The following is a 20688-nucleotide window of genomic DNA, read 5'->3' on the forward strand; positions in this document are numbered from 1 at the left end:
TGTCCTGGGAGCAGCTGAAACCACCTGAAGACCATCTTAATGATCTAAAAGCTAAATAATCTTACAGATGGTAATGCTTTATCTATTTCCATCAGTGTATATATGTATGGTTTTTCTCTTTCAATTTGATTTCTCACCTATTTTCTATTAATATTGCTCTGTGTTCAGGCTTCCAGAATCAAATTTTGAAAGCTAATTAGATATGGAAGGATTTGAGTCAAAAGCCTATATGGAAGCCAGATCCTTCATTGACAATGACACAGAACTATATAATAAATGAACTAAAGAAACTTGCATGTTTTGATGATTTGCCTAAGATGAAAATGTGTGTTGCCTCCATCATCTGGAAAACAGAGTAGTGTTGAGTAACTTTGGTCTTCAGTGCTCAGCAAAATATGACATTTGCAACTTGGAGTTAATTACTGGCATAAATGGAGAAGTAAGCTGCGCCCTTCGAGACTGTGGCTTTTCTGCCCATGATGAAAGCCCTTCTTAAGCAAGGGGTCAAATCCTAAACTATTTCTGCTAGTTAGCAGCATGAGGAAAACTTCTGCAATGAGATTTTAGGGTTACAGGCAGTGAACAGAGGGATTGCTGAAGGAATTCGGAACAAAGGCTTCAGAGCAGTACTTTTCTCTTTTTATATCCAAGTATTTTTATTCAGTGAGGTTGAGACAAAGAAGGTCTTGCAATGAAAAAAAAGTAAAAAAAGTATAACAATGTAACAGATCTCGGGTGCTATAATATCATCTAAAATAATTCAGTAGCAATTTTTGCTAATACATAATCCCCCCCAGAAACAAGTCAGACTGCTTCTCTCACCAAAGTTAAAGTTTGGGAGTGGATTCAGATTTTACTTGGATGCAAATATGAAGAGATACTATTAGGGACATTCCACTGCTGCACAGCTGAGTTCATATCAGTATTTGGACTAATGGCTTCAGCTGGAAGCTCTCTTTGTAACTAAGGACAGCAGGATTTTATTTTTAATCAGGATATTTTAGCTGTAATATGTCAAAAAGAGCTTGCAATTCTTCTCACTAGTTAAGCACAGTTGTTTAATATCTGGTTTTACTTTATTATATGTAAGGATTCCAAGAGGTATTTTTTCATTTTGAAAATCAAATATTGCTTAAAATTAGCATTAAAATGTTATCCTACAGTATCAGGAACCTCAATAAAAGAACTTGTGGTCAGAATGAAGAAAAAGAATATTATATTAATTCCTAATACAAATTAAACTGAAGAAGCTATCTGCATGGTTCCTAATAAGAGAAATTAAGAACTGAATACTGATGTTTTAAATTTCCTAAAATTGTAGTATTCTACAAGCTTTCCTTGCTGGGAGAAAACATTCAATCCTAATGCATGTACTGTTCTCTTCAGGGGGAACTGGATCAGGACTTTTGTGACCAATTCTGATTATTTACACTCTCATATACTGTTTAGCTCCAGTGCATTGCATGGTTAAAGGAGAATCAGGAATTCAGCCTAGTCTTCCTTAAATTCTTCCTAGACTTTGTGTTAATTTAATCCCTTATTTCTCCAGTTACCTAATACAAAGCATGATTGCACTATTAAACATCACTTTGTTACCTGTTTTTGTATTCTTCTCACTGTTATTATTCTTCTCATTGAAGTCTCCTTTCTAGTCATAATGAACACTCAGAGCATTTCACTCAGAAAAATGAGGAGTTAAACATTTTCTATTTCCCTAATCAAGACCCTGTCATTATCATCACTGAAAGCCAGAAAAGCAGATGAAGAATGACAGAATTACATGAAAGGTAAAAAAGACACTGCCAAAGTGATTTTGTGATCACAGTCACTTGTTACAATAGTTGGCATGGCAATCTAATTGCATACTAAAGCCTGTTGTGTAAACTCAGTTACTAGTTGCATTACATAATGCTGATGCTCAATCGCATCAGTTACAATTGAACATAATATGAGTAGAAATTTGGAAAAGTCTCTGTTATTGTGGAATAATTCATACAACTTGTCAGCGTGGCAGTTTTCAATTTAATTTGATATTTTTGAAACAGAAAGCCACAGTGATTCAATTATAGAAGAAAAAGTAGCCTAGAAAAAAAATCACGCTTTGCAAATGGAGAGAAGACAAAAGTAGGATAAATTTTTATTCCATCACTTTTGACAGTATCCTTTTAAAGGGAAGACTAAATTAAATTCTAAAGGACAAATTCTCTTCTCATTCACATCACAATAGCTCCAGAGTAGTCCTACCAACTTTCATAGAATTACTCCAGATTTACACAAATATTAATGGCAGCAGAAGCTGCCCTTTCAAGCCCAGCTGTTTCAAAATAGGAATACATTTTAAGAAGTGATTTAGAAAATCGTTTGTTTGTTTGTTTTATTTCATTAAATTGGGTCTGCAATATCACAGAGAAAGGCTGATTCCTCTTTTGGTCTCAGATAAGTTACTTTCAGAAAACAGGTATACAGAGAGTAAGACAAAAAGCTCAGAAATAAGAATGTGCTCAGTAGACACACTTGGTTGCTTCTCATACCATAGACTTCTCTACCTGAAATCTGCCTTTCATATAAATGGAGGAGAACAGGACATGGAAAATTGATCTGAAGGCTAAATAAAATTTCTCCTGCAGTGACCTGCTTGAGGAGCAGAAGGAGGGGGAAGAAGGCAGGCTGAGACTGGTGCAATTCAAAGAGCAAACACGCTAAGTGATAGTCCCCAAAAAAGTGTCAGAGGTTTTCCAGCAGGAGGTATGCTGTTCCCACCCATCCCACCCTCTGGCGACACTCTCTCCCTAGCTATTTCCACTTGATTCATGTTGTTTCTATACTTGTTGAAATGGTTCACACTGTTTAACTTTCTTATTGTTATTATTTCACCTATCCACACTTGTCTCTGCCAGTCTGTTATTCATAATTGCTAAGGCTCCAACCCCACCAGAGAATCCGTTTTGCTTTGAATTAGAGCCCATTTGCCTCGGATAGCCATTAGCAGTTTCCGACAGCTGTTTCTGCATGATGGCCAGTGAGACTTTATTGGAGGCCAGGAAGTCTTTCATGGAGATCATCTCGCCTGACAGCCGGCGTCCGTCTGTGTCACTCTCATTGACAACATCAGTCTCGATGGAGATGTTTCTCCGGCTACGCACGTTTCCCGGCATTACCACATTCCTCCGTGAACGAAATAATTTTCTTTGGCATCTGTGGCAGCACCTACAGTCCAGCTTCTTTAATATCCAGTTTATAGATTGTTTGATGACAATAGAGATCACGTTAAATAAGGAATAGATGCAGCACACCCCCATGAGTATGAAGACAAAATTGCCAAAGCGGTAAAGGCCTTGGCTCTCATATTTGGTGTTCTGGCTGCTGACCAGATCACCAAAACCAATGGTGCTGAAGGCCACAAAGCAGAAGTAAAGTGAGTCAAAGTAACTCCACCCTTCGATTGGTGTGTACATTGCAGAGGCACAGCAGGAAATGATGAGTGACACTACACATAGAATCAGCATGACGTAGTACACGGAGGGCTTCCAGCCCGCCAGGCTGTCCACCTCAGAGCTCCCCGAGCCCCGCCGGCTGTTGTGAGGGAGGACCCCTTTCCTCCTCAGCTGTCTTTCATGGCAGGACTTCATGACATAGGCTATGACTGTGATCAAGCGCTCCAGGAACAGGTTAAAGAACAAAATGGTCCCTGCACATCCTATAAGGCCATAAAATATCAGAAAAATTTTGCCTCCAACGGTGGCTGGGGTGGTCATGCCAAACCCTGGAAGAAAAAACAGAACAGTTGAAAAAAATAAACCCATAATCATGGTGTTGGTAGTTTTGTCACATGGAAGACTGATGAACTGTCAGCAAATCCCTGTGGCACAGCTCAGCTCTGGAAAAAAGCGAAAACACTCTCCCCAGCTGTTACCCACCTGTGCTTGACCATGTCCCAGCAGTAAGGGGAAGGAAATTCATGCCAGCACTTCCTCCAAAGTTAGAATGAAACAAAAAGCAGAAGAAAACATGCTGGAAAGAAAATATACTTTAGTGCAGGCCTGAATTTTGTTCTGGTTTCTAGGCTTGCTCCACCCCTCTTTGCGTCTGGTATCACTTCCAGGCTCTGGGGTTATCGCACCCACTTCCTTCTCTCTGATGCTGTTCTGGGTGGCTTTTGACTCACAGGAGTCTGTCCCCACCACATCTGAGTAAACCCAATATGAGTTTTTTCTGACCCTTACTTAGCTCCTGCTGTAAGTGCGGGTGGCCCATCAGCCAGCATCCAGCACCCACCGCAGCCCAGGGAGGAAAGCCCAGGCTGGGAGCACACGCCAGAGGAGGCAGCTCCTGACAGGGTCAGCAGCCCCTCATGAGTGTCCCCAGCAGGCATTAGAGCTGCCCTGCATCTGATGCCGGGACATGTCACCCATTATCAGCCCTTTTTCTAATCAGCATTGACGAAGTTTTCATATTTCTCTGTGTCCAATTCCACAGCTCAAATGTGTATGTGAGTCTTTACTTAGGTGTTCTCTGGCATCATTCCCATCATGGGATTTCTCAGGTCAGAGATGCTTCAGGCTTTCCTCAACCCTTCTTAAAGCCTGAAAACAGTAATTTTGTTTTGGTTAAAACTGTTGATAAGACAATCTTACTGTAATAAGATATTAAAGAATAAAAAGCATGTCCAAACATCATTGAGCAAACTGGAGTAATAGTCCCTGTTGGTTTATTAGGATTAATAAGGGATTACATAACTGACCAATTAAGCCAAGACAATCTTGCTGAGAGAGAACAATCATGTTGGACAAGAGACACAATTATTTATTTCCCTGTCTTTGTATTGTGAGATGCTAATTATGAGATAAAGGCATTAGGCTCTGAGAAATAAAGGAAGTCATATTTAGTGCGATACATTTGTGCTTGGAAGACAGACAACTGCAATGTGGGGTGTGTGGAATCCAGCAGAGAAGGTGGGAGTGTTTGGTTTGGGGAAGGGCAAAGTGCTGCAGGAGTAACGGTGTGAGGCCTGCAGTGAGGGGAGGAAGGACAGGTGTGATTAGAGGGGAATACGCCAGGGATGTGTGTTCAGAGGGGAATACGCCAGCAGATATCAACAGAGAATAACAACACGGGGTCAGCATCCCATTGCTGCAAGCTGGGGGGCAGGGGGAACACGTGCATGTGTGATTCTTATCTGTAGGGTTTAAGTTTCTGCCCCCCTCTCACCTGCTCGGTCTGGAAGCCAATGGCAAAACTGACTTGCAATGTCAGTGATGTGAGTCAGTGAAGAGACTCCCATGTTTCCAACACCGCTGAATTGCACTCCCCTTCATTGGAAACCTGCCACCAGCACAGATTGGTCTCTAACACTGCTCCTGCCTCACAGGGTCAAGTGACAGCCCTCACCATCACCCCCCCCCGGCAGGACCCCCTCTAAATGACAACCCCAAGCGTGGGCTCTGGAGGGTCACTGCATCCTCACCTGCATCTGCGGCCAAACTGCAGCCTCCAGAGGAGCTACAGGAGGCCCAAGCCTCCTTGTCAAATGTCAGTGCTAGAGACAGCCGGACTGCAGCTCTGTGATGTGGGCAACAGCATGGCGACACAAACCACATGGACAAAATGTTCTTCATTACAAGAACCTTTTGCTGATGTTCTCCTTGGCACACATATGTTTTCACTCACTTTCTACCTTCCCATTCTGCTCTGTGAACTGATCCCTCTATAGTCCTAGTTTTGATGTTTATTTTCTGTGCAGTCTGGCTTGTATGCAAGTCATGACCTCCACCCTGTGGACAGACCCATGAAGACCGATGGATGAGGGGAACCTCTGCAGCTGGTGGGCTCTGCGCAAAGCAGCCAGTGTGAGGGAGGCTGGGGGCCGCCATGTCCCGGGCCCCCCTGCTCACTGCAGAAGGGGTGCAGGCTGGGCAGGGACGGAAAGGCAAGGGAGCCTCTGGCACAGGGTGAAGGGCAGTGGGCAGCATCTCCCACAGAGTAAAGCAAATGCCCTGGGAAGAGACATGTAGATCAGGCTCACACTTCTAGCATAGCACAACACCTTTGGGCTGCTTCCCACAGGCCCCTCTCTGGATCCTACCACTGGCATCATGGCCAGAGCTCATCAGCTTTGTTTGTTTAGTTGACTGGATTTTATCGCAGAACTGAGATGTGTGTGCATAAAAAGCCACTAACAAAGGCAGCAAGCAGGCATGATGGGAAATGCATGGTGAGCTATAAATACCAGAAGATGCAAAACATCGATCCAAAGAGTCAGTGAGGCTCTGATGGGGACTCTGTCCCTTGTCAGCTCCTCCTCGTCAGCAGGGGCACTGGTTTGACCTCCTGGAGTAAATGTAATTTTTGTTCATTTTTCTATTTATAAACCTCAATGTGTAGCATTCAATGCTAAGATTTCTAAGGAAGCACTAAAATGGAAAACCTAAAAGCAATATAAATATATTAATTTAACAAGCATTTTCCTTCAAAGTTAATTTGTCAAAAATGAGCTATAAGCTTTTAGTTCCAGAAATAATTTCAGTTCATTAAATGCCTTGTATTTCCATGTATTGGGCCACACTATGCCTGGTTAACTTTGGCTATCACAGTATTATACCCGGGATTAATTCGGAATGCTGTATTATAGACTAGGGCTTGTTTGACAGTAAGTACATTTTTCTCCAAATGGACTTTTGGGGTGTTTGAAATACTCGTAAATCCAAGGAAATCTGGTTAATTGTATCGGTCAAGAAATGCAGGAGGGCAAAATTGCAAAAGGCTTACAACAGTGAAAATGAAACTAAATGTTCTCTTATGGCATTTTTGTGAGGACACAGAATCTCCATACTGGGTCAGACCGCTGTCTTTGACAGTGAAAGATATAAGAAAATGTGAATAGGGAAGAAAATATGAACAGAGTGATCTTTCTCTGGGATACTCTCCCATCTTGCAGAAATCAGCAGTTTAGAGGACATCACATTTAATAATTCAATCATCAATCTTGTAAAATAATTTTTAAAAATAATCTATACTGTTGGTCTCCATTAAAACTAAGGCAGTAAGTTCTACAATGTAATTATGTTTTGTGGAAAAGAAATCTTTGTCTAACCTGCTGTCTGACAATTAATTTCAGGGGTCTGCTTTTTGCAGTCAGCTGTAGCAATTGTCATTCTCCATGCACATTATCCCTTCACCTTCCCCCTTCTGCTTTTATAGACTTCTATTATTTCCATCTTTCTCATTTCTTCCCCAGTCTGGAGAGGTCTATGATGTTTAGTCTCAAATTTTCACTCTGCTAAGACATACTTCTAACTAGCTCTACTACCTTTCTTGTTTCTTTTCTATCTTAATACAGTCTTCCAAAGATAAAGGAGCAGGACCAGAAATACACAGTATTTGCAATGCAAAAGTACTTTGAATTTATGCAGGGCATGCTGATGTGTTGTGCTTTGCTCTCTTTTTCACAGGCATTCCTATTTGTCTTTTTAATTGCTACTGACCACTGAACCGATATGTTCAGCAACCTGTCCACAGCGGGTCCTTGCTCAACAACTGATGGCTGTCTTGGAGCTCTTCACTATCTGGCTGTAATTACATCTATCTTCTTCCGTGTACATCACTTTGCATTAATCAACACTGAATTACATCTACATTTTTACTTAGTTATTCAGGAATACGAGATTCTTCTATAGTTCACTACAGTCAGGTTTATAGTTGGTTATCCTGAATACTTCTCTGTCCTAAGGAAAGGTTGCTATCTATTCATTTCTCTATCTCTTTTCTTACATTATTTAAGATTGTTGAAATGTGCAGGTGTCAGCAAATAGCCCCAGAAACGCTGATGTTAATCTGCTACCATTTTGAAAACTGAATATTGATGCCTAGCTTTTTCATCTATTCTTTTTAAACAGTTATTTATCAAGGATAAGATTTAACAGGACAGGCTGGAGAGTTGGGCGGGGAAAAATTTAATGGAATATAACAAGGGCAAGTGCAGAGTCCTGCATCTGGGCAGGAAAAACCCCGGGTTCCAGTATAAGTTGGGGAATGACCTATTAGAGAGCAGCACAGGGGAAAGGGACCTGGGGGTCCTGGTGGACAGCAGGATGACCATGAGCCAGCACTGTGCCCTTGTGGCCAAGAAGGCCAATGGCATCCTGGGGTGTATTAGAAGGGGGGTGGTTAGTAGGTCGAGAGACGTTCTCCTTCCCCTCTACTCTGCCCTGGTGAGACCACATCTGGAATATTGTGTCCAGTTCTGGGCCCCTCAGTTCCAGAAGGACAGGGAACTGCTGGAGAGAGTCCAGCGCAGGGCAACAAAGATGATGAAGGGAGTGGAGCATCTCCCGTGTGAGGAAAGGCTGAGGGAGCTGGGTCTCCTTAGCTTAGAGAAGAGGAGACTGAGGGGTGACCTCATTAATGTTTACAAATATATAAAGGGTGAGTGTCAGGAGGATGGAGCCAGGCTCTTCTCAGTGACAACCACTGGTAGGACAAGGGGTAATGGGTTCAAATTGGAACACAAGAGGTTCCACTTAAATTTGAGAAGAAACGTCTTTTCAGTGAGGGTGACAGAACACTGGAACAGGCTGCCCAGGGGGATTGTGGAGTCTCCTTCTCTGGAGACATTCAAAACCCACCTGGACACATTCCTGTGTAACCTCATCTAGGTGTTCCTGCTCCGGCAGGGGGATTGGACTGGATGATCTTTTGGGGTCCCTTCCAATCCCTAACATTCTGTGATTCAACTTTTCATCCCATTGGAGTATTGTTTATTTCTTTTGATGAAGAGTTTTGCAAAAAAGCTTTTATAATGTCCAGGTATACTGTAATTTTTGTGAGGCATGACTTCCCTCTGCAAATCTATATCACTTTTTTGAACATTCTGACTAGTTATATTCTTGTTTACAGTTTCCTAATGTTCCTCCATGGCAGACAGACTTACTGGCCTCTGGTTTCCAGGAACATCTTTGTAGCCTTTTCCACAAATTGTGGTTACATCTGCTATCTTTTCTTCTCCTTGCACCAAACCTGATTTCAGGCTATAAACCACAATTAGTTGAGCAGCATTTTTATGTTTGAGCTCTTTTATGAGCCCTGCATGAAAAATTCAGTCCTGGCAGTTTGAAAGAGCTTAGTCAAGTAGGAGAAATAGAGGAGAAACCATGAGCCAAATACATGGAAGGGAAATGACTTAGTGAGCAATTAGAGCAGAAATCTGATCCATGCGGCATAACAGTGAAAGAGCAAGAAGTTAAATTGGCAGACTGGGAAGCAAATACAGAATGAAATTATGAAATCATATAAAAGAGGAAATAATAGCAGTGGCTGACACTTGCAGATTATTTGAAAATATTATACAAGATTGCTTCTTGTGATGAAGAAAGAAAACAGAAAACAACCGCAGGAAAAAAATGCTAATTTTTTATGGTATGAGAGAATGCTGATGAAATTTAGTGAACTTTATTTTACGAACTGGGTGACACTTCTTGAAAAAGAGTTATTTCAAGTAGAAATAGAGATTACAGTTAATCAAGTGGGAATCAGATCATTCTGAATTGGGAAAATTGAATATTTTTAAGGTACTGAAAAATATTTCAATTGATTTGTTAGATATGTCCGCAGATATGGCACTATATTATCACCATTAATAGATACGCATGATAAGCCCTAACTTTTACCAGCCCAACAATGAAGAAGGCCTTCTTAGTAAATATTTCAGATATCTATTCTGAAATGAGTATGACACAGATTTACCTATGTCCCATGATCCAGTGACTACTATAAACTGATGTTACCTTTCCTAATATTCAGCTGAACTGAGCAAATACATTCCTTGTATCTTCAATTTTCCTTTAACTGTTGTGGTTTGGCTTTTTTCACATATTGCTTAGGCAAGAATTCAGATTTGTTTGCTGAGTATTTGTACTGATTCTGAGTTTCTCTGTAGCAGAACTACATTTTGCAGAAGCTGGAAGGAATTTAAACTCCAAGTAGAGTCAGTAAAAGTTTTCTAAAGCACTGCATACCTCTTATGCAAAACTATTTTGCAGATTTTGTCTTGGCAGTAAAACTTCTATCACAAAGATTGTTACTGCAAAGTGCTCTAAAATCTACCCGTGTCTTCAGGTTATATTGTGTGCATATTCCAAGAAGACAGAGGTTACTTATACAAAAGAACAATTAAAAAATGTAAATGCATTGATAGTATAATATAATCATGCTTCATGATTTCCTGAAGCAAATACTGGGTATAACCAAAGAAAAGCAAGCAGCTGTAATTCTTATAAATAGTCAGCTTGATAAGGACTGAGGCCCAACAGAAGTTCTCTTAGAGCAGAATCCTTTGACAGAAGGTAAATATTGACTAACATGAAGCAAATATTGTTCTTAATATAACAGTAACACGCTTGTATCGAAATCTCACAAGAGGAAGAGTCATCAACTTTCTACAATTAAACAACTCTACAAAAAAATCTAGTTTCTCTATTTTTTGTTCATCAATATCTTGATTCATCTTCCTCCAAAAATCTACAAAAGCTGAATTAAAACAAGCACCAACGCCTAAAAGCCAGACCCTCAAGATGACGTGGTGCAGATATCCCACCCAGCCACTCTGGCTCTGCCTAGGTCCCCCAGCACCACAACATCCCCCCAGACAGCCAAGGGGGCACAGCCCAGGACACTTGTGCCACAACATCCTGCCATGTCACACACACAATGCACAGCCCCAGGGAATCCAGCTGCCAACTCCAGGCCAATATTAGGTAATTTCATCTTTTCTGTTGTAAACTACTTCATCGCTACCAATTGTTGTAAGCGTTTCTCCCAGATCACTACCCACACTCATCTCCCTCTGCTTGGTGATACACAGTCTGGCATCTCTTTTAATTCTGGATATCCTGACATTCACAGGTTGCATTAATTAAGCCTTCAGTTTTCATTTCCTGGTATGCTTGATGCTATGAATGAGCATTAGAAACAGTTCCTCAATCCTAATCCCTCATGAACAAAGCCTGGAGCACCAAATATAACCTGTGTGTAGGAAGACTAGGACTGACATACAGATTTTACAGTTAATTCTGGATGATGAGATTGGGTCTTTCTATTGTTCTGCAGAATAGCACTTTTTTCTGAGAGGTTTCGTTTCCTTTTTGAATGCGTGCAGTTCACTGCTCCTGCCTTTCCCACTAAGAGGAAGTGGGTAGAAAAAGGGGGTAACACTATAGCAACAGTAATGAATCATTGTGATGCTAGAAATATCATGATAAAACAGCTTTCCAGTTTAACCTACGATCAGTCTTCTTTGTCATGTTGTGACTGTATTCCTAATGCATTTTCTATTTATTTGATTAACTCTTTTCCTTGTTTTTGTCTATCAGTTCTACTTTGGTCATGACTAACTCTGGAAATGATTAATTTCACCAGTGGAATGGTCAATGGAAAACAACTGAAGATCGTGACAGACATGAACTGAGCTAAATACCAAGACTTCCAACTGCAGTGAAAAGATCATAAAGAAAATAGTTATTAGGAGAGAGAAATATGGAAAGTCTTAGATACCTGCAAAGATGCTGACTGTCCTTCCCTCAGACACGTTCTGCACTGAACTATCTGCGTAAGGACATTCTGTGCTTCTAAAAGACAGGCAGAAGAAATGACTCTAAGTGAAGCTGTGCTTCAAAGGCTTCACTGATAAAAAGTCCTGTACTGTGTACTGTTCCTACAGTGTGCAGACACTAATTATTTGGCAAAATTCACTTCTGCCATGATGGCCTATTCTGGTGCTGCCAGAGCACAAAAAGGAAAATTCTACTTCTGCTGGAGTAATTGCCACCCATAGGAACTCTTGTAGGAAGAGCCAAAGTACTCTCAGATCATGTCACTTGTCACATCAGTCCCCTTAGGACACTGCTGCTTCAGCAAGCTTGTAACAGAGCCCTGCTCTAGAAAGGAATGGGGGCATTAAGTCATCCCCAGGAAGAGAAGAAAAAGACACATTTCTGTGAAGACTTTTACTGTGTGAGAGGAGATGCTCATGGAAGCAGGCAAGGTGCTGTCACAGCTACCTGACAGCAATAAACTGGGACTTGGATCTAACTTCTGATATGAAAACAGATGCCTAGTGTGGTTCATTTTGCTAAGTGTATGCAGCAAATCACCCCCCCACACACACACAAGCCCCTCTGTGATTTCCCATTAGTGGATGCTCAGCATCTGAACTGTATAGCTGCCTGGTGAGACATACTTATGTTCATACATGTTGTCAGAACCACTCAGATAAACATCTTGACCCTCTCTCTAACTATGAGGGGAGATAGAGCTAGCTGCATCCTTAAACCCTCCTTTACTGCAACAATTTTTTGACAAAATAATATTTTATCAGGGACAACCTGGAGTATGTTAGCATTTATTTCATTGGCAATGCTATTTTTTCATGCAGATGGTTACATGGTTACATGGTGAAGGGCTCAGCCTGCCCAGGCAGGCAGGGATGTATGGCCATAACAACGCTCCTTTGTGCTATATGCTCTTCTGTTTCCAGACCCATCCACCTGAGTGAGCTCTGTGCCTCCTGCCCTGGCATCCCAAGCACCTTGTGGAGCTGTAAAAGCTGGAAATGTCTCCACGGCTATTAGATCTGAGTCACATCTGCAGATACACTGCTATGCTGAGTGATCATCTGCTCGGTGACCTGGGACCCTGCCTTGAATGCCACTGCTACCGCTTCCTTCTGTGCTGGTCTGCACCCGCAATGTCGTGCCTGGGCAGGCTGAGAGAGATGTAACCTTCTGCTGGGCTCCTAGCAGGGTTAAGTCCATTCCTAAATGGCAATGCTGATGCTGAGACTAATGACAGAAGATGTTTTCATGAAACAATAGATATAGTTACCTGACTACAACCTATACTTTCTCATATATATTGAGATTTTTTTTCCCTCTCTAACTTGTTTGGAGAGTCATCAAAGTTGTCAGACAACACCCTCACCACTTTTCATTGAGGCTGAAATACAGAAGGAAGATGATACTGCTTCAAGGATGGCACGAGTCCCATGCTCAGCCTGTGCCACTGTGGGGTTACAAGGTCTGTGTGAAAGATTGTGCATAACATTACTTTGCCTGTGAGAAAAACCTTCTGAGAACCCAATCTTGTAACACAGATGTAGGTTTGTCATGCCAAGTGCGTGAACGTGACTTCAAGGGTAGAAATAGCAAAATACTGAGGCTTTCATGGATTTGTTTTTGCAGCACATAAGATAAAGCTCGTTTTGTGTTAGTGTGTGTGAGGCAATGACTGTATTTAACGTGGCAAAGTTCAGCTCACAGTGAGCCACTGTTTAAACCTGTCTGAAGAGCTGGATACCTGTTACTGCCCTTCTTCTCTCCTTCCATACAATCTGCATGTTCTGCCTTGAAGAGAAACCTATCTTAAGAAAAGCTTCCAGTGTTAAGAAATCTAAAACACATAAGTAAAAAAAGTACTAAAGGGATAACACTGGATGAAAGATAGAATTAAAATTCAATTTTAATAGACAACATCTTTAGGGATCTGTTGATGTATCGGTTATAATGTCTGTGCAGCCCTTAAATGATAGATAACTTTTTGGGAGAGAGAACCACTGTAATTTTCATTATTGTAATTTTTTTGTATGAGATAATTTATGAGAACCCTGCCATTCTGCTTTATATAATGAGGGTTATATTTTATTTAAAGTTCATTCAAGGTCTTAAGTAAGAAATGTACACAGCTGTGTTACAGCTTCTGTGCTATCATTAATTCAATGTATAAATACTTTATGCCTAACTTTGGGTTTCCCTTTATAATTTTATGTAGTTTTTGAAGCCTGAGGTGTATGCCCAGTGCCTTTCTGCCATCCCTAGATAGATTTGTACGTCTGTAAACCTTTTGTGTTACTATAGGGATAGAAAAGGGCTCAGTTTTGAAAACAACTCATTATTATGATTTTAAATTTTTTTTTGTGACTTGTTGAAAAGTCATTTAAACGTTTGTGTAGTTTTTATTTAGCCTTAACACATAACAACATTTATCTAAGTAAATAATTATATTTTATTAACACATTTGTATTTAATATTTAATTAAATATTAATATGTCATGTGAAAAGGTACTCAATCCCTACGTGTAGGTGAACAGCATATCTGGTCCAGCCTGAACACCCATCAAAGCCAGTCATCAATAGTTTGGCAGGCTCTAAAAGGCAGAAAAATATCAATAACTGCTGGCACTGCAGGAGTGCTTGAGTGCTCGATTACATACTAATACTTCCCAGCCCCTGGGAAGGCGATAAGAGTTCAGTCCCTGCAGCTGTTTGCAAATGTGCTGCAGACATCAACGTCCACCTCTGTCCTCCAGAGAAATGTCTAGGACTCAATGATCTTAAAAGTATTTTCTAACCAAAAAGATTCTATGATTCTATGACACCAAGCGCAGCTTTTGCTGGGTGCTCAGAGCCCTCTTTGGATGCAAACCTGCATGTGCATGGCCCCAAGACAACCTAAAATCCTGTGCCAAAACGCACTTAGCAGCTTATACCTTGGTGTGGGTACTGGAGTAATGAAGAGTGTTAGTTCTGTGGACAAGTAGCACCAACTGCAATTCAGCGAGTGCAGGTGTCAGTGCCCCCGTCCCCTGTCTCAGGCCTCAGGCAGAGGCTGCAGCCCTAAGGCCACTGAGTCTATGGGGAACAAGCTTTTTGCTGTTTCTTTTTGGAGAAATGAAAGCCTAACGTTTAACAATTAGGAAAAAAAAAAAAGTTCTATTTGATGTCTTGATAAGAGAAGGATGCTAAAGCAGTAATATTTCTCTTGTTCCAAGTAAATAAATTAAAAATAATTAGATTGCTGTGTGCTGCAGGGGAAGGTTTGCTTGTTGTCCAGTTCGCTGGCACCAAAGCCAGGGACTCATCAGACCCTGCCTCCAGCCCAACACACCGTCTGAGTCCTCTCCCCGGGGCCGATGCCAACACACCTCACAGAGACTGGCAAAACTGTGGGAAATAAGTGTGACTCAAGTTCAAACTACAGCAAAGTATTAGCGTTTAACACTGAATGAAAATATTTAAATGGTCATAACATTTCTGGAGAATATACCATCAAACATTGCATAGAGTACAGGTTTTTGAACATATGCTGTATTTAAATCTTAATACACAACATATTCACCTTTCTTAAAGATTTTCCTTAAAATTATAATAGCTATAATATCCTAGACTCCAAGCTACACACAAATTTATCCAAGGAACAATAAGAAAATATGGTAGAACAAATAGAGCCTTTCCTTAGTTAAAAAATGCCTGAGAAGGCAGTTTATATAATGTAGGAAGAAACATAGTTATCATCAGTTCCATTCCTGTTAAAAACCAGCACAAAAATAAAAATAACAAATCAAAATTTTAATCACAATAGAAATATTTTCAACATGAAAGCCAAAGGCATATGCTTTTGGATTTAAGGTCATTGAGCATGGAAATGCAGTAACTGTCAGATTTGCAATCTATATTTGGTTAACATTCAGCACCAAAAGAAGTCCCCATAAAAACATATTTATAGGAAAAAAAAGCCTTAAAAAATTGGCTTTTCTTACTGATTTCAGAAGGGTATGTTCAGAAGAGGTATACACTGTACACACAGTATATATGAAGTGTCTGCGATGTGTTGAAGAATCAAAACCAGACCTAAACATCTTGAAGTATGACTGAAACAGGGATTATAAATATTTCTTCAACAGGCTTGGAGAAAATGAATGGATTAATATATATACAAAACTGAAAAATACAGATCATTATATCTGCATTAGATAAGCATGTGTATGTGTGATGAATACATATATATGTACATAAACATTTTATTTTTCTATTGATAGTCTCCCTTACTAACAATAGGCAATAACTTCAAGCTATAATTCATCTTGGTAGGATAATACTTTATCTGAATTGTGAATGTAATTAACACTGTTTCAAGGGCTTGTTTCCAGTCAGTCAGTCTGTGTAAACATAATAACTTCAGCTATTAAGGAAGCGGAACATCATGTTTTGTACTAATTTAGCCATAGGTTAATGTACACAAAATTTTTCCTTTTAAATAGTACAAATCTGCCTGCATTTTAGGAGTTTTCAAATGTTAGTTTAAATTTGGTTATTGTGAATTTTATTCCTGGCATGGATACATGAGATATCTTTATTTTCCTTGGAGGAAAAAAGTGTTCCTGTGTCTCCCGGAGGGCATTTTTCATGTAATACTGTAGGAAAGTTAGCTGCTTTGATTTGATTTTTTAGTCCAAAATGTATTAATAGAATTGTCCTCTGGTCTGCAGCTTTAGTGTTTCTTCTCATTTAGAGGTAAAACTATGAGGAGTAACGCAGTTATTTTTGTTTCTCACAGTGGAAAAAAGAGAGAAAATGTGGTGTCTGTTTGTATCCTCTTGGTAACATGAGCCTGCGGAAACTCTGCTAGTGGCATTTTCAGTGAACGGGATTTTTCAACAGTAAGGCTCTTCCTTGGCCTGAAATACCAACACAATCAGAGCAATTTTATGTAACATGGTCACTTGCAGTTTAACTAAAGCAGAAAGACAGAGGCTGACAGTGTTAAAGTCAAAAAAATAAAGAAAAGAAAAGGAAAACAAAAATCTCCAGCATTACAGGCTGGAAGGAAGCTGGACACAGATAAGGAAAACTTATTTTTGGTAATGTAAAAAAGCCCACGATATTTGCATATGTGTTTCTGTATGATTACATTTTCCTAACCAATTTGAAGCCTTATCTTGATGGCAGAGAGGAAGGCTGGGAGCCATCGCTACCAGAACCACCATTTGCCAAGGGCCTCAATACTGCTACTTCCACAGCCTCACACAGAAAATCAGGTTAGCATGATGCTTGGATACATCAAACTCAAGAACAGATCAAAGGACCACAGCATAAAAGACAGCACAAACACTGCTTTAGTTCCCTGGAGACTGACAGCAAGCCCCCAAAAGCTAAGAATAAAACCAAAAAATTCACAGTTCCCAAGCAGGTGCTGCAGTGACTGCAGATGCAAAGCAAGGACCATGAGTCCATACCATATTGGCTGTTGGTATGGTATGTGGTAAGATATTAAAATATTCCATATGAAAAAGGAAGCAGATATTAATGTTGTGATTAAAATTGCAAAAACTGGTAGGCAGTGCTGACAGCAAATATCAGAGATTGCAGTGAATATTTATCACTGAAGAACTGGTGATGCAGGACTGCCAGTTCTGTGAGTACTTACGATGAGCATATGATGATAAACTTCAACACTTGTTTTATCATCTTGAAATTTCTTATCCATTATTCTGTGTAAGATACCTTAAAAGCTAAGAATTATGAGGGGGGCAAAGACTCTCATATTTTTTGTTATTTTAAAAGCAAAAACTTATGCTGGGGACACTGAGAGCTGGACACATGGGAATAAAAACTGAGTTTGTGAAATAATCACAGAATGATCAAATGGTTTGGGTTTAAAAAGATCTTGAAATACCATCTAGTCCAACCCCCCTGCCATGGGTAGAGTCATCTTTCACTAGATCATGTTGCTAAAAAGCCCATCCAACCTAAATAATGTCAAGCAGCTCCAAAGAGCACATCACCTGCAAAACAAGCATTATTGCCACCAGATGCAAGAATGTCCAGACAAACTTAGGACACTACACAGAACAAAAAAGAATCGAGGCAACGTTAGTGACTTGTGGGAAACTGCAGCGGGTCTGTGGAATCCTTGACAGAAAATATGAGAGTAGAGATCAGGCTTGAGATATTAAGATTTAGCCTTGAGAAGGATGGGAGTAAAGGAGTATCCGGAGAGAGGAGAGATGTACCTGTGAGAGAGAAGGGGATAGAAGAATAACATGGATGATAGAAAAATTAACCAATGAGATGTTAGTGCTGTAACTTGTAACCAATAGTGAAAAGACACATGAACTGATCGAATTGTATAAAAATGCACTTGTAGCAATAAATGGCACTCTATTACTTTCATCTTGAAAGAACTTGGTCCATGTCGTTTGTCCGTCTCAACCGCGACAGTGACTGCAGTAAATTTTGTCTTGGAGACAAGAGTAATTGCCAAACAGCATGCTGGCTTCTATCTGCACAATGACAAAACGCATAGTTTTGTTTCCAAAATGTCTGGCTTTTTCAAAAGGCAAGGACCTGCTTAAGGCCCTGGTTCATGGATTGCCTAAAGGAAATGCACATGTACTTGTGAAGTCAGAGATGCTCCTTCAGTGACAGGTCTAGTGGCATATGTCTGTAAATCAAGCATAAATTAAATAATCCAGCCTAGTCATATTATTTTACAGGTCCAAACATTTATGTAGAAAAAGACCTATATGTAAAATGTAGCAGGAAGGTTCACACTGCAGTGCTCCAAATCCTCCATAGCAACTTTGTCTTGCTGTCAAATTATTGTGCCATTGCAAATGCTAAAAAAGAAAACCCGACACAATACCTACTGCAAGGACCAATTATCTTCTTACCTACCTGGGTGATGACCAATCCTGCTCTCTGTGCATCAGCCAAACTTAAAATCTCAGCATCACTTGCCTCATTCACCCAAACAATTAAATAAGAACAAGACAAGCACGCAGAGGGTAGAATTGAAAGAGATGATAACAAGAAGATAAAGAGTGGTCAAAAGCTACAAAGCTGTGTGTTTTCTGATGTAACTTGACAAGGGATGTACTAAGGACATCCCAAAATCAGAGGATGGCTCTAGAGACTGCCTAGTCCAGCTCAGATCAGGGCCTCCCACACACAGCAGGTGTCCAGTCAGATGTGAATTCATCCAGAGGATAAAAAGGATGCCAGGCTTTCCAGTCAGGCATTTATAGATTTATGGAAATAAAATTATACTTTAATGATGTCTGGAAAAAGAGATGTTCATATATGCAAAGACAAAACTGAAGTGAATTATTTCAGCAGTAAAATTGTGAAACTGCTTCTGAAATACTTTTGATTAAAGGTTAAACAGTCAGTAGTAGCTTTTGCGAGACCCACAGAAAATCTTTATTTACTTTTAATCTGCTTTATGAGGTTCCCCTCTGCAGGTTTAACTGAATTGACAGCTTTTGTTTGTGAGAAATCACAGCACTGTTGGAAACATAAGCCATTTCAGAGGGGCTGTCACCTCCTCTCACAGGCACCCACAGCCTCCAGACCCGCAAAGCGGATTCCTACCAGAGCTCAGTATTTGTGAGATCCCAGGAGACGTGAGCTCTTCTCTGAATGATCACCGGAAGACATCACTGAGTTGAAATCATAATGCAGACAAATATTAAAAAGCTTTGGGGGAAATGCTTGGCTGAACTTTAAAGAGATTACATGGACTGTGGAGTGCAACACACAGACTGTCTTAAATTCTGAAAGACTTAACTCAGGGCTACGTCCTGGACCCTGCGCTAAGAAATAGTCACTTAATGAAGGCCCATCATTTCAAACATTGGAGTTAAATGAAGGAAAGCCATTTCAATAAGCACAAAGATAATTTTATCCCAAGAATCTTATCCCAAGATTTCAGATTATTTGGGAAGATGGCTTTTCTCAGTCTTTCAGAAGCTGTTAAGCCTGGAAGCCGAGAGGTTCAGCTGTTGGAAGCCTGTATACAAAACAACACTCCTTTGCAAGTACCTTTTTCACAGATGTATCATGGTTTACTTCATACTTTTAATGTTGATCAGCTAAACAACAACAGTTAATGAAAATAATTTTGCAGATTCTGCCTATGAAAACGTTGAAGCCAAAAAAACTTTTACGATGTATGTTCATCCCAGGAACTGAAGTATCACCTATTCAGTTCATAATGTATTCTGCCAGGGAAAGAAGAAATGCACGAATAAGTCTAAATAGAAAGCACTTCTTTAATTTTAAAACCCTTGGAAAAAAAGTTATAATGAAACAGCAAAGCAAAGTTCTGGCTCTTCTAGGAGTTCTGAAGAAGACACCTGTCTGTACTGGTAATAGGTTTAAAAGCTCATCATTCACAGTGCTTATCTCCCAGCCCAACAGCACATTTTACTTTGGAAAAGAAGCACAGAATTAAACAATAGGATTTCTCAGGAGTGTAAGCGACCAGTTCCGTGACTAACCATGTGAAAACAAATCGGAAAGTTTTGAGGCCATTTATGAAGTCCTTTCTGCACTAAAAGGAGTCTGTGCAGTCTTTTGTGTCTCTGTAGCAGGTTCCTGGAAGCCAAGTCAAACCAGTTTGTCATACATGAAAAGGAAATAGTGCTTTCATACAGCATATAATGCACACACTGAAAAACGGGTGCAAAAGCTAGTGTCACAAAGGAATCTCTTTTAAAATAAAAAGTCTTTTAGTGAAGTAGTTGAAGAGATGGAGTTTATCAGACTTCCATTAGAGGCTCATTTCCTTCAACAAGGGTTGTGAACTACATTGAAAAAAAAAATATATATTTTTTTTTCACCCAGCCAGGAGCTGAAGAAATTAATGGTTTCAAAGTCACAGCAACTTTCTTAACAAGCAGAGAAATAAGTGACATTCTCCAAAGAACAGTTTTCAATGAATGGGAAAAGCTTAAGCTTTTATGTTGCTGTGTTTTAAAAAATTCTCAACATCTATGACGCAGAATGGTATAGACAGACAAAGATTAAGCCCTTTTCAACAGAACAGGGAGACCATAACTGCCAATGTCCCACAAGTGAAAAA

General features: G+C 40.1%; 1 protein-coding gene across 1 annotated transcript in view; it reads right to left on the bottom strand.

The window, feature by feature from the left end:
• Nucleotides 1-630: 630 nt before the first annotated feature.
• KCNK13 (potassium two pore domain channel subfamily K member 13) overlaps nucleotides 631-20688 on the bottom strand; it is a 71966-nt gene continuing 51908 nt past the window's right edge. Inside the window, exon 2 of the mRNA XM_065063699.1 lies at nucleotides 631-3763. Coding sequence (XP_064919771.1) covers nucleotides 2871-3763 — 893 coding nt within the window. The 3' untranslated portion in view covers nucleotides 631-2870. The remainder of the gene's footprint in view (nucleotides 3764-20688) is intronic.

The sequence above is a fragment of the Columba livia genome, chromosome 5 (assembly GCF_036013475.1).
Source record: "Columba livia isolate bColLiv1 breed racing homer chromosome 5, bColLiv1.pat.W.v2, whole genome shotgun sequence".
NCBI classification, from domain to species: Eukaryota; Metazoa; Chordata; class Aves; order Columbiformes; family Columbidae; genus Columba; species Columba livia.